At 41.1% G+C, this 15,128-nt stretch overlaps 1 protein-coding gene across 2 annotated transcripts; it reads right to left on the minus strand.

The window, feature by feature from the left end:
• Positions 1–12,258: 12,258 nt before the first annotated feature.
• Positions 12,259–15,083, minus strand: LOC307016073 (E3 SUMO-protein ligase ZBED1-like). Of its 2 annotated transcripts, none has more exons than XM_079645117.1 (3): positions 13,772–15,083; positions 13,335–13,551; positions 12,259–13,116 (listed from the first exon to the last, which is right to left on the minus strand). In XM_079645117.1, the coding sequence occupies exons 1-3, from the start codon at positions 14,485–14,487 to the stop codon at positions 12,682–12,684; spliced, it is 1,368 nt and encodes a 455-aa protein (XP_079501243.1). In that variant the 5' UTR covers positions 14,488–15,083; the 3' UTR covers positions 12,259–12,681. The 2 variants fall into 2 exon arrangements, with proteins under 2 accessions (XP_079501243.1, XP_079501242.1); XM_079645116.1 differs by having other exon boundaries at positions 12,259–13,125; positions 13,772–15,078.
• Positions 15,084–15,128: the final 45 nt, after the last annotated feature.

Below are 15,128 nucleotides of genomic sequence, written 5' to 3' on the forward strand. Positions count from 1 at the left end.
GCTGTTGACACGCAGTGGCAACTATGCCACCATTTCAGCTGACTTTTTCTCCGAAATACTGTCATATAATATCCATATATTTCAGTGCTAGGTTGATGCTTAGCTAAGCTAACTATGAAACACTTTAACTGACAGGACACCGGATCAACTGTGTACTGTGAGGTAGCTTCCAACTTCATGTCGAACAGTAAGTCAACATTTCCCAGAGAGCTTTCTTTGAAATCACCAGGTAACGCTAAAAAACATTACATTTAGACTGTATGACAAAGTGTTTATTTAATATATCTAGCTTGCTAACGGTTTAGCTTACTCCCGCTATTCTGCCCTTGCAGTGTGGGGCTATGCAAAGCTAGACAGGGAGCTAACAACTTGAATCCTCCAATAATCAAAAGGCTTTGGCTTTTCTTGATGTTTACTGTACGATTCTCATTGTGAAACTAGAAATACAATACAGAACAAAAGCATACATTAGTACACATATAACTGATATATACATTAATTCAATGAGTCTGCGTCTCATACATACACTCATACATGTACACAGCATCTGTATCTAATGCTACTAATTAAACCCATTTAACCAAACAGATACAATTCACCATTTTACATCAAAGGCCTGTGAAAACAACAGCTTGTAAATGTAAGTGCAATAAACATGCCAACATTAACAATGCAATAAGCCTAAACATAGTGCATTGACAATAACAATCTTCCAACGCTTCTCTGCCCATTGACTTTGAATGGGGGTGAGGTCACTTTGCCTCGCTTTTCGCCGAACTGCATTGTGGGGAAGCAAAGCGAAGATTTCCAGGATTTTCAGGATTCAAAAGTTGAGCAATGTTCAACTTTTGAAGCTGAGCTGGAAGCGTCAGCCAATCAAATCCCGTTTATGCAAATCTGACAGTACAAGCGCTAGCCAATCAAACCGCGTGCAAGCTGGGAGAGCCAGACCGCTGTTCATTTCCTCATATTCCAAACGAGAAATTACGGTAGCAAATCACCCGGTTCTTTACGAACAGAACTATTTACCGGGATACAAAGCGGAGGAACCAGGCATGGAGGGAGGTGGCAGAGACTGAGTGAAACTGGTAGGTTTTCGCCTGTTTGGGGATTTGATATATATATATATTGCTCGCATAAAATCCCCGGGGTTTTTTGCTTTGTATGTCGGGGGCGGGGGATTCATGTGATTGGTTGTTGTTCGCGTTGCTCACAAAAAATCCCCAAGCTCTCAGACACGCCCAGCTCCAAGATTTTCAAGATATTTTCAAAGCTGCTGTGTGGACGTACCGTAATGGTACGACTAGCAAGCTACATGTAAAGCTAGCTGCTAACTGTTTGCTAAATTAAGCATGTTCTAACAAACAGGGAAAATGTTACAGACTCACATTTTCTACAACATATTAATGTTACACAGGTTATACATTATGTTCTGGTACTTACAGATCAATAGTATCCAAAGCAAAAGCGTAATAATAAAGGAACTCTGCAACACCGGGAGTCGGCTGCATGGCGTGACGTCAACTGAAGAAATTCCCTATTACATGCACACATCCTAGGTACCACAAACGAACACAGGGGGGCAGTATAAACAATGCAAATCAACCTTAATGATGTATAATTTGAACAGTTTCACTTTGAAACTAATATTCATCTTCCAAGAAAGGCAACACACCCGTGATTCAAAGTAACGTCAACGTAGCTGTAATTTATGCTTTGCTTATATGTTCGCATAGCCTTTTTAGCCCTGAGCCTGTTTTTCAGGTCTCAGGCTCGAAAATGACATTCCCAGAACAACTGACCATATCTTCCCTTCTAAAAGGGTTAAATTAATAATCTTGTTTCTCAAAGTAATGATAAACCTGTGAGTTGGATGTTGAAAAGTCAGAATCAATATAGATGTTTTTTATTTTAAAGAAAATTCCGATTGAACATGGTAAAAAACTGTAAATTATAGTGTCCGTCCAAAGAATCTTTTTTACTTATAGTGAAAAACTACCCTTGGATGATGGTAAGGTAGACTAAAAGCTTTAGGAATCCAAAGTACAACATATTATAAGTACCCTGTATCAAGATTAATGCAACACAAGTGACATTTTACGTTTTTAGAGAGGTTTAGCAACACAAACTCCACCTCTGAGGTGATTTGGGTGGAAATGGGGGTTTTACCGTTTCTCTGGAACCCATTGGTCGATTTTGGTGATTGATATCTCTTTCTGGCCGTTAGAGCCAATAGAATCGAAGGGGAATCTCCCCACTCACACACATGGTAAAAAAAAAAGGTGGGGGCTTCGCGCACACAGTTTTGCACCAGAGTGAAGCTGTCTCTAGCTCTGACATCTGGAAACGGAGAAGCAGGTTTATTGCTTATGGATTATCAGAATTCATTCAAAGGGACACAGACACATTGGATTAATCTATGGATTAACTTCAGCAGCGTTTTTATCGTTTTAATGCCATTGAAGACCACTTTTGACCAGACTACGATATAGGTGAGCCATGTTAGCATTTTTAGCGACCTAGCGCCACATGTTTTGATGTCTGTTTTTGTTTATAAAGTCGCGAGTTCGTTCATTGAGTGATAATGTATGTACCCATCTATTCTGTGTCATCTCACGATGTGAAATGATGTGTTGGATGTGCAGCAAAGATAAATAATAAGGTTTTGTGAGTGAATTTCGGTGCAGTAATCTGTTAGCATTTTTTGCTTGTTGCTAATTCAGAGGCTCAGCGTTAGCATTGTGGGTTTTTAAAAAAAAGAAAATTTTAATTATCAGTTAGATGAGTTTCTTCCCGTTACATGGATATAAAACATTCATAGTTTATTAAATCAATATGCCCTCAGACACTGTTTCCTGCAAGATGTTGCGGGAGGGCCCCGGTACCGGGGTCTCTCGGGCTTAACAGGATAACTTGGAAGTTTACTGACATTTACATACCTTGTTTACCTGGCTCAAGTGGTGGCTCTGGGGTTGTTGTGTGAGCAACCACTTGAGAATTGTCGTCTTTTTTAAGAAAATGTTTTCTTATGTCCATCTTCAAAAACTCTGAGTCCGACTGACAGTTTATTTTAAACATTGTCACATCTCACAGGATAGGTACCTATCAGCCAAAAAGACAGATGTTTATTTCCATTCAACCTTTGGTCTGGTGTCTTGCCTCTGTTGCATTCACTGAACACGGGAAATTACAATCCTGCCGTCCTCTCTAGTGACATGATGAGGTTCAGGTAAAGCACGGTTAATGTATTAAATTATTGACTCAATAATATAATACATGACTTTGAGAGTAGGCAATCTAGGCATATTAACACAATGAATTAAACATACTTATCATGGCGACGGTGCGCTGAGATTATTATTTTCATTTTTTTCGTTTTGTTGTTGCTAGGGGGCCCCTTATGGCGCATTTACACTGCAGGCTTCGCTCGGCCTCGCTCGGTTTGGTTAGGCCTTATTAGGCCCGGCTCACTTTAATGCTGCGCTCACATTACAGTTTAGGAACTGGGATAGTATCTATAGTAACGCAGTGTAGGCAGAGCCGTGACGTCGTCTTCAATGAGCGCCCCAGAAAAACAACACAGCCGTTAGCTCTTAGCACTCAGAGTTCGAAGCTCTTCATATCTGTTCAGAAACTAGACAAAAGTTAAACAAGTACAAACCACAGACTGCCTGTGTCATGGCGAGTACAGTCGCTGGTTTATTTATTTATTATGTCTGTAGCCTATATGCCGTTGTTGTGAGTGTGGACGGTCGGAGCATACAGTATATAACGTTAGCTTAGCCAAGCTCCATTTAGAAAACACGCATTTTAAAAGGTTTTTCGCCTGCCATCTGTCTGCAGACTTGTCAAAGCATTAATTTGTGGTTTTTACTAACCGGTATCAGTATATTGTTACTTCGGCATCATTTTGAAACGTGTATTACTATTAAATCACAGTAAAATATGTTCATCTTGTTGTAGTTGTAGCCCCTTGACAGCGATTCTCTCTCTAGTTTAGCAAACTCAGCCCGACTCAGCCCTGTTTGTTGGCCTCGATAGAACCACCATTTAGTCGGGCCAGAAAAAAGGTGAAAAAGTGGCCCCGGGCCAGAACTAGGCCAAGTGTAAGCACAACCAAAAACAGGCCCCGCACGGCTCGGCACGCTTAAAGCGAGCTCCGCGCTGTAGCGTGAATGCGCCATTAGTGGCTGCAGGGCCCTAAGCGGCCGCTTAAGTCGCTTAGTGGGTCGGGCTGGCTCTGGTTACATATGTTTGTAAATTATTTTAGTTTCAGTTGTGTGTGTGCGAGCAGGCTCGAATTGGCCATCGGGAGATTCGGGACTTTTCCCCGTGGGCTGCTGCCTTCGGTGGGCCGCTGGCTTTGGCATAGGTGGGCCGTGGACTTTCACAGCGCCGCGCAAGTCCACCGCCGTTGCGAGTCTCCGGCTGGAACAGTCCACTACCGCCCGCGAGGACCCAGGTTCGATTCCGGCCTGAGGTCCAAAACATTTACAAACAAATAATAATCCTGTTCATTGCGTCCATTCGCGACCCACCTATCACATCTCTGTTTTACATAACGACTGCACCAATTCAATGCAACTGCCAGAAAGGCCAGATTGTCTTTAGCATTGAATGTTTGGCTCGTCAGTATAGTTGGAATGAACTTTGAAATATTTCTGTGTGAGTTTCTCTCAGGATAGAAGTTTTCATAAACATGAACAAGAACAAACCAAATGTTATCAGCATATTCAAGGAAGAGCCACATCCTCATGAAGGACCAGACCATATAAGGCCAGAAGGTTTCAGGATGTTTGTTTCTATGGTGACTCAGTGAGTACAGTCTGGAGTTAATGATGTGCCGGGTCTGCTGAAGGATGCTGTAGCAGATAACAAGTGGGGCTGGACCTCCTTTATAAACATGAATCCCCCAAAGACCCCCGCCCGGCAGCTATCAGCAGCAACTCTCTTATCTGCCCCCTTTGAGCCTACTCCTATCCCTCCATCAGCCCTCCCCGAGACCCCATCATCTCCATCCTGTCCACGCCTGTCTTCTTTCTGTCTTCAACACAAATCAATGTACATCTTTCTTTCTTTTTGTTTTTTATTATTATTCTATAATAAGTTTGAAAAACATAATGACACACACAACCGCATTCCATAGAATCAATAAATAATAAACATCAAGCCAGCAGGGAAATAAGAATTACATCTGGGCACACAACATCTACAGTACATTTAAAATAACAGAATAAAATGGTAAACTGTGGAAACAAGTGAGAAATTAACTGACTAAAAACTGAATTTATTAACTATTCTAGTATTTCCATACAGTACTAGTACAGAGTGGGGGTCTGTGGACTTGAACCGGCAACACTCCGGTTCCTAAGTCTCCGAGGACTGAGCTTCTGCTCCCAGCCCGTGAGTTACCCTCATTTCTTTAATAGAAACAAATATTTACTTCCTGGGAAGTTACTTGTCGACGAAACTTAATAAAGCACATCTTGGAAATTGAAACATGATAAAAGCTTGCTGTCTGCTTGTCACTCCACACTAATTTCATCCTGCAGTTTAACAATATACGTAATACTTCATCTGTTCATCATTATGCGTAACAATATGGTTAATGATATGTTCACAAACTCTTAAAGGTCACATGTCATGCTTTTCCGGTTATTACCCGTCCCCTTGTGTGTTATGAAGGTTTTTCTGCATGTAAACGGTGTGCAGCGTCAAAACCCTCAAAGTACACCCTGTAGCGAGTAAAACTCTAAAACAGAAAATACCTCCCCAAAACGCCTCGTTGGTGAAACGTCATCATGACGTCATCATCCATTTGATTCTTCCGGGTACATGCTTACAAAAGCACGTACCCGGAACTAAATGGGCCAATCCGTGGAGCCGTTACGTTACGTCCGCGGAGCCGTTACGTTAAGCCCCCGCTGATTGGTCCAAATTGACCAATCCACACACACACACTCAGTGCATGCAGCCCTGCTGATTTCTGCTCCCTGGCTGCAGGCTGATAACAGACAGTTGGGATCGCGCAAAATTCTCTCTGCAGACCCATTCTCACAGCGTTTATCTACCTATAAACCTTTTTCTTACTCAATATCAAGCCAGACTTATTGTTTTTATTTCGGCTGTGACTTTGTGTGTGTTCAGGTTGAGTTTGGCTGTGTTTGGCTGTGTATCGCTAAACAAGGAAATCACGGGGGAGGAGGGGGGGGAGGAGCTGCAGCAAGCCGTTTAGTGGAGAAAGTGAATACTGCTGAATACACATACTTTACAGAGATGCTGTATGCGAAACCAATGTGAGTTTGGAAAATTGCACAGTATTTTTCTATTTTAGTATACCTCAACAATGGAATTATGATCAGTGGAAATGGCCATGACATGTGACCTTTAATAATAATAATAATAATAATAGATTAATTTTGTTAGCGCTTTTACAGGTGCTCTAAGTCGCTCTACAGAGATAGTGAAAATAAAAGAACAATAAATAAATATATAGTTAAAGTAAATTAAAATCAAGAAATACAAAAACAATCCCACACTAAAAGCCAGATTGAAGAGGTGATATTTTGTAAGTTGTTTGAAGGTGGTGAGGTCACTGCAGTCTCTGATGGTTTGTGGGAGTGAGTTCTTCTTAGTTTTCAATTTCCTCTCCTAGCATCCAATAAATGAAACATATAAATCCCAGACGCAGAGCAGACAGAGGTCCTGTAGTATAATCAGATCAGAATCAGAATCAGAATACCTTTATAAGCCTATATTCCTGCTGCTGCAGCATTTCTGACCTTAGAACATTTGAATTATCCAGAATTTTTAATATTGTTTATATTATATATACTATTTTTCATTTTCATTTTCATTTTAATTGTTAACTCTATTCCAATTTTTAAGTATTTGTATTTTAATGTTGAAAACACTGGTCCTGAAACACAAACATTTCCCAAATGGGGATGAATAAAGTATCTGTCTCTCTATGGTCAGCGCTCACAGAACAGACACACCACTCTGAAAGACAGACAGTGGTGGAAAAAGTACTCAGATACTCTAGTAAAAGTACTAATACCACATTTAAGCATACTTCATTACACGTTTTTGAAGTCCTGAGTTAAAAACGCCCCACGGACCCGGTTCCGGGGCCGAAATCTAGTCATTTGCAGGAAACAACGTCTAAGGAACCTTAATATTTAATAAACTATGAATATTTTATATCCATATAACGGGAAAAAACTCATTTAACTTTAAAAAAAAAACACACAATGCTAACAGTGAACCTCTGAATTAGCCCTGAGCGAAAAATGCTAACCTATTACTGCACCAAAAATCACTCCTCTCCCTTATTACTTACCCTAGCTGCACATCAAACACATCTGTTATGATCGTAAAGACAAAGAATCTAACGGTGCGCACCTCAACACTGAAAGATACAAACTTGTGATCAACAAAAACGTACATCAAAACATGTGGCGCTAGGTAGCCTAAAACGCTAACATGGCTTACCTTGGTTTTGTCTGTTCAAAACTGTTCTTCAATGGCATTAAAACGATAACAACGATGCTGTAGTTAATCCATAGGTTGATTTCCAATGTGACTGTGTCCCCTTTGAAATGTTCTGATAATCTATAAGCAATAAAACTGCAATTCCGTTTTCAAACATCAGAGCAGGCCATTCCTACGCTCTGTAGCAAGATTGAATGCGCAAGGACGTCAACCTTTTTTCTTTTTTTTATTAACATGAGTGTGTGCGGGACGATTTCCCTTCGATTCTATTGGCTCTAACTGTCAGAAAGAGATGTCACATGTCAACATCGAAGAAGGGGGGCCAGAGATCAGGAAGAATCCACCCAAATGGCTCCAGAAGAGGTTTTTCTTTGCTAAATCTGTCTAAAAAGGTCAAATATCACTTGTTTTGCATCGATCTTGATACAGGGTACTTATTATATGTTGTACTTTGGATTCCTAAAGCTTTTAGTCTACTAACCCATCATCCAAGGTTAGTTTTCACTATAAGTACAAAATATCTTTTGGAAGGACACTATAATTTACAGTTTTTTACCATGTTCAATCTGAATTTTCTTTAAAGTAAAAAACATCTATATTGATTCTGACTTTCTACATCCAACTCACAGGTTTATCATTACTTTGAGAAAAAAGATTATTCATTTAACCCTTTTAGAAGGGAAGATATGGTCATTTGTTCTGGGAATGTCATTTTCGAGCCTGAAACCTGAAAAACAGGCTTGGGGCTTAAGAGGTTTTAAAAGTCCATCCATCTTCTCCCGCTTATCCGTGGTCGGGTCGCGGAGTTAGCAGTTCCAGCAGAGAGCCCCAAACTTTCTTTTCCCTGGCCATATCAACTAGCTCTGACTGGGGGATCCCAAGGCGCTCCCAGGCCAGCGAAGAGATATAATCCCTCCACCTGGTCCTAGGTCTACCCCTTGGTCTCTTCCCAGCTGGACGTGCCTGGAACACCTCCCTAGGGAGGCGCCCAGGTGGCATCCTAACTAGGTGCCCGAACCACCTCAACTGGCTCCTTTCGACTCGAAGGAGGAGCGGTTCAACTCCGAGTCCCTCCCGGATGACCGAACTGTGTTGAAGGTATTTTCTAATGTTTTTATCGTGAGAAAATGTACGTTGTTTTTAATGTTGTTATTTGTCAATATGGAGCACATTTGAGATAGTACTGAAAAAAATAGCAGTACATATACATAATATAACCACAACCATGTAAAAAGTACAAGTGTCAAATAAAAGTAGTGGAGTAAAAGTACAATATTTACCTCTGAATTGTAGTGGAGTAGAAACTACAAAGTAGCAGGAAATAGAAATACTCAAGTGAATTACAAGTATTAGTACCCAATATTGTACTTCACTTGAGTACCTCTATGTTCTGCTACTTTGGACTTTGAGTAAATGTACTTAGTTAAAATGCCACCACTGCAGTCAGGGCACACTCAAAATGCTTTGAAGCAAATCTTTGGAGGTCCATAATGTTGCTTTAAGACAGAAAAATAATGAAGTTATACTTTGATGCAGAGACGGCAGGGAGTCTCTGTCTGATTTGTGAGATGAACAGACTCAGTTTAGTTAGGGAAGAATCCTGAAGCAAGCCACATGATTGAGGTTTGCGTTGCTCTAACGGACTGACTGAAGAACCAAATGATGGTCAACCAAATCTGACAATAGACATGAAGTGAACAACTTTTATTTTATAAATAAAAACAATATTCATTTATCATTCACCTTTTCCTGACCCCTAGAGCTCTGTTGAGAACTGTTTAAACATCTGTGTCTCTTTATCTCTCTCTCTCGTTAACCCCCCCCCCCCCCTCCTCTGGTTGTTTCTGGGTGTTTGTTGTTAGTTTCCTGTCAAAGAGGAAGTGCCTCGCCCTGCTGCCTTGCTCCCAATTGGCCCCAGATGAACAGAGATTGTTGGGGGGCCGAGCATGAGGAGGGGTCGGACAGCTCAGAGGATAGAAAGAGGAGAGGAGGAGAGCAGGAGCAGAGGACAGAGGACGGAGGACGGAGCAGAGACATCATCAGAGAGAGACATGTGAGCGGGACATGCTGGAGGAGGTGAGTTTACATCGCAGTGTGGAGCTGCTTATATCTCATGTTTTCTTTTGTGTTTATATTGTGTTTGTATTTAATTGGCAGAGGTGGGAGAAGTACTCAGATGTTGTACTTGAGTAAAAGTCGAAATACTCAGATCTTGTACTTGAGTTAAAGTAGAAGTACTCACATCTTGTACTTGAGTAAAAGTAGAAGTACCAGAGTGTAGGAATACTCTGTTATAAGTAAAAGTCCTGCATTCAAAATGTTACTCAAGTAAAAGTAGAAAAGTATTATCATCAGAATATAGTGAAAGTAGCGACAGTAAAAGTAGTCGTTGTGCAGATTGGTCCATTTCAGAATAATATATATGATATGTTTTATAATGATTGATCATGAAAGTGTTCTAAAAGCTGGTAAAGGTGCAGCTAGTTTGAATGACTTTGTATACTGCAGTGTTGCTTGTGAGTTTACTCCAGGTGGAGCTAAAGTCTGATTTAACCAATTGTGAGTTCCTAATATCTAAGAAGTTTTTTGAATGTCAGCGTCCTCTGTTCTGAGCGTAGTGCATGGATGCATCTGTATTACTCTACTATTTCTGTCTCTGCCAAAGAGCTGATGATTTGGTTATGTTTCAGTTTGTTTGTTACATTGCATTTCGCTGATACTTTTATCCAAAGTGACGTACAATTGTTTGTTTGTTTTTCTGTCAGCAGGGCAACAGGACACAACAGAATCATACCTGATTCAACCTGATTTGAATGAAGGCTGGTGACTACAACAGAACCAGGACCCCCACTGAAGTCTGGACTGATGTGAATCACAGGGCTGACCACATGATTTCCCCCTTTGGATGACATCACAGGAGGGCATGGTGGAGGGGGGGTCGTTTTCCAGGTCCTTTTCTAGTCTTTCTAGTTTTTCCAAAACAAGATATGTGCCATTAGAGAAACCAGCTGTTTCCAGACTGCTGCCTCTCTTGGTCTGGTCACTCCCAATCCTTGTACCAGTGTCTGATTGCTCAGTGACACTGGACAGGTTTGGGGGGGGCTGTGCTAAGGACTGCTGTACTCCATTATCTCCTGCTGACTTTTTTTCATTCTCCTCTCATTGGTTTTTGGACTTTTGTGATTACTTATTTGCATCTCAATTAAAACGTAATACAAACCTTTGAACTTCCTGTACTTTCTTTTTGCTCTGCCATGTGTTTTGTCTGTATGTGCATTTCGTGACTAAAGCAAGTGCAATGCTAATATGAGGACTGTTATCACAAACAGATTTAATGTAAATAGTTTGGAATATATTTGAATGTAAACCAATTAAGCTGCTAACACGTTCATTTTAAAATGCGATGATTTCCCTGGGTCACACTGTCAGAACTGTTAAAGCTCAGTATTCAAGGTTTATTTTATGTACTGTCCAAATCATTTTAATGTATGAAAACAGATACTTTAAATACATCTTAAATAACTAATAAAAACAAGCAAGCCCATTTTCAGGATGTTAAGGTTAATTTGGTTATTAACAGTCCTCCCTGTACCCGCTGACAGTCAGGCTGTTATGGTTTACACATACATAAGCAATGTAACTTAATTCAGGGGGGGCAGGAGCTCCAACAAGCCGTTTAGGACAGAGAGTGAATACCGGTGAATACATACAGAGATGCTGTATGAGAAACCAATGTGAGTTTGGAAAATTGCACAGTATACATTTATTTTAGTATACCTCAACAATGGAATTATGATCAGTTAAAATGGCCCTTTAAAGAAGAAATTGAAGTCCAACTCCATGCCAACTGTTTTTGCATAAGTGAGAAGCCTTGCAATGCAAATGCAACATCCATATTAACCATATGTACCCTCTCTCAAGACAACACGTAATGCTGTTTTAGTTTTTCCTGAAACACTGAAATTCGGTTACTGTGACTGCAATATAATGTTGAATATAACCCATTTTTATTTGATTGTACATCTGAATAATCATCCACAGTAATATCTTCTAATAATTATTTATTTATTTGAAATCAAATACAGACTGATAATCTGGGTTAAAGGTAGTGATGGGAATTATGGCTCTTTGAAGGGAGCCGGATCTTATGTCTCCATTCCTGCGCGAGAGCCGTTCAAAAGAGCCTTTTGTTTCAAGGGGTCGGGGTTAATAGGTTTATCTGCGAAATATACCTTTTATAATTCAATCAAATTTAGCCCTGTTTTGACTAATGATTGATATGTGTACACATACAGATGTAGCACTCCAGATAGGACTCACATGGGTGTGTCCCTGTCAAAAGCCCGGCGGATCCCAGTGGCTGGGGGTGTTGCCAAATTGCTAGAGGGCGTTGCCAAATTTCCCCATTTGTTCAATGACAGGATTTAACCATGAGATGGAGCTTCATTCACAAATACACAAAGACAACTGGGTGTTGTAGAACTTATTCTGTTTGCAATGTTTGCAGCTCTGCAGTTGTGTTTGCTGAATACTGTAGCATTTAATCACTTATTTGTTATGGTTTTCACAGGCTACTATAATGAAAAAACTAGGGCCGGGACTCGATTAAAAAAATTAATCTAATTAATTACAGGCTTTGTAATTAATGAATCGCAATTAATCGCATTTTTAATCGCATATAAATATTTGACCTGAGAACAGTGAGAAGCAATTTTTTTCACATGGATTTTAGTATACCATTGAATAATGACTGAATAGATAAGCTTAAGCAACAAAACATTGTTTATTTTTTTGTTTTCCAACAACAGAATAAACAGTTCAACATAAAGTGCCAGTTGCACCAACAACATAATAAACAGTTCAACATAAAGTGCCAGTTGTAAACAGTTCAACATAAAGTGCCAGTTACACCAACAACATAATAAACAGTTCAACATAAAGTGCCAGTTACACCAACAACATAATAAACAGTTCAACATAAAGTGCCAGTTACACCAACAACATAATAAATAGTTCAACATAAAGTGTCCCATTTAAAATAAAATAAAAAAAGTGCCAGTGATTGACCTCAATCCCTCCTATTCTTCCAATATCCTGATGAAAAAAAACAACATCTCTCTGTTGCATAGGCCACTGTTTGATCAACATTTCAGTAACAAGCCCATTGGCCTCAGGATACCTCTAAGACTACTTATTCTCCTTCTTCTCTTTCAGCCAGTTGCTGAGACAAACTAGCCTGTTCACATTTTCAGAGCTCAAGGCTGCCCTCTTCTTTTGAACTATGTTACCTGCCAGTGAGAAAATTCTCTCGCAAGGGACAGAAGTGGCAGGGCTGCCCAGATACTTGCGGGCCAGGGCAGAAAGCTGTGGATGGGCCCCCTCATGAGTGGACCACAGCTGCAGTGGGCAGTCTGTCCCACTGATGGTGGGCTCTGCCCTGTAGCGGCCCAGAGCCCCGTTGGGCCCCTCTTCATCCTCTGATTCAGAGTCTGAATTAAACAGCAGGAGGCTCCTCTTCCTTGCTGGCTCCTCTGTGGGTTCTGGAGTGGCTCTGTCTGGTTCTTTTTGCAGCAGTTCCTCAACGCTGGTCCACACCCCTCCTCGCTCTCCTCTTGGTAGACACTTTAGGTCCTTAGAATCAGAATCAGAATCAGGTTTATTGTCACATCACAGATTTACAGAGTAAAAAGGTGGGTGAAATTCATTTTCGTACATGGTTCCCATCATATTGTTATTCCATAGAAAGAAAGAGGGGGGAGGGAAGAAGAGGGGGGGGGCAGGGGAAAGGAGGTCAAAAAGCAAGAAAAGAGAAAAAAAAAGAAGACCATTACACATGTTACCTTAAAGCGCGGGTCGAGTGCTGTAGCCACCCTGAGCCATCCATGGTTGAGTGTATCTTGGCGTTGAGACAGGTCCTTTTTAAAGGCAGCCTTGAACCTCACCACATAGGCTGGGTCGTCATCTGAGACCTCCACGGTGCGGGTCAGGGGGTGGAGAGCAGGTAACACAACAGAGCACGAGACATAAATCTCACCCCCAAGGAGCTCAGTCACATATCTGCAGTGGATAGTTTAGGAAGGTGATTTATTATTGTACCAATTAATAGTAGATTAAAAACAGAAGCAACTTTATACTATAGTCATATTGATATTCAGTACAATACATTTTGGAAAAGCAATTTAATTTATACTGCACTATCATAGTCAATTCACAACGTTTTTCAAGGGACAGCAATGATGAATGAATCCCATTAATAAAACAGTTGGTGGGTGTTTACCTGCATGGTTTAAGGAGGGTCTCGAGCCTCTGCAGTCTGTCCCACTCTGCTGTAGTCAACATGGTGAGCTTGTGCTTCTGTTTGGCTAGAGTAGCCTTCACAGCCTCTTGGTTCTTCAGCAGACGAGAGATCATAAACAGTGTTGAATTCCACCTTGTGGAAACATCCTGTATCAGTGGCTCTTTGTCTTGTTCTCGTTCTGTTTGCTCCTTCTGCAGTTCCTCTGTGTTTGAGGGGCTGTGTTTAAAATTCCCAACTATCTTACGACATCTTGCCAATGTGCCTGTGAACCCGCTGTCAGCAAGGCAAACTGTGATGGTCCTTTGCAACGCGTGAGCAACACACGGCATGTGCTGGAATGTGAGCAGTCTCATTGCAGTGGTCATGGTTCGGGCACTGTCTGTTCCGATTGTTGTGACTTTTTGTGTGACTTCCCAGGCCTCTGCCACAGACTCAAAATCTTCTGCCACGTTTTCAGCAAAGTGCCTAGTGGTGGTCTTCTGGATGGTCAAGGCAAATGAGTGAAGACGCCACTTGATGTCAATAAAGTGTGCCGTCACACCGAGGTAATTTGAATTGCTTACAGAGGTCCAATGATCCGCAGTCAGGGCAACACATTCGGCTTTCTCCAATAAATTCACTTTATCTTCCTTTTCATTCTCATACAGCTGCTGGATTCTTTTCGTCACCGTCTTTCTGCATGGCAGCTCATACATTGTGTCCGACGATGCGATTTGTAGTAGGCTACCTTTTGCAGCCCCTTATCTTCTACCACTCCAAGTGGTCTACAATCGACTGCAATCCAGTGAGCCAGGGAGTTGGTTATTTGTTCCGACGTGGACTTAGTTACCCTTGCCCTGAAACCAGTCATCTGGTTGAGTGTGGGTTGGGTGTGGGTCCTCCTTGTACTCGGCGTCGGGCTAACGTCCACGCTAGCTGCTGTATGTTTAGCATTTAGGTGATACTTCAGGCTTGATGTGCTGCGGTAATATGCAAATTCTTTTTTGCATAATTTGCACACAACCGTGCGCTTATCCACGCTTCCATCCGTCCGTTTTTTAAAATAACATTTCCCATCAACGGGGCCAACCAAAGCGGTCTCATCTGCTTCTTGGTTCATGTTTGTTCACTGTGGTTTGTTGTTGTTTGAAGCCATGCACGTTAGTTGGTGCTCCAGTATAATCGGTACGCCTAAAACTCATCCAGTGAGAAACGTTCCGCGGTGCAAAAATAAGTGCGATTAAAATGCGTTAATTTTTTTAACGCGTTCATTTTTGTGTAATTAATTAATCTTAATTAACGCGTTAAAGTCCCGGCCCTAGAAAAAACATCAATATTTTAGATCAAATAAAGTATA

The sequence above is a fragment of the Notothenia rossii genome (genome assembly GCF_949606895.1).
Source record: "Notothenia rossii genome assembly, chromosome: 8".
In the NCBI taxonomy this organism is placed as follows: Eukaryota; Metazoa; Chordata; class Actinopteri; order Perciformes; family Nototheniidae; genus Notothenia; species Notothenia rossii.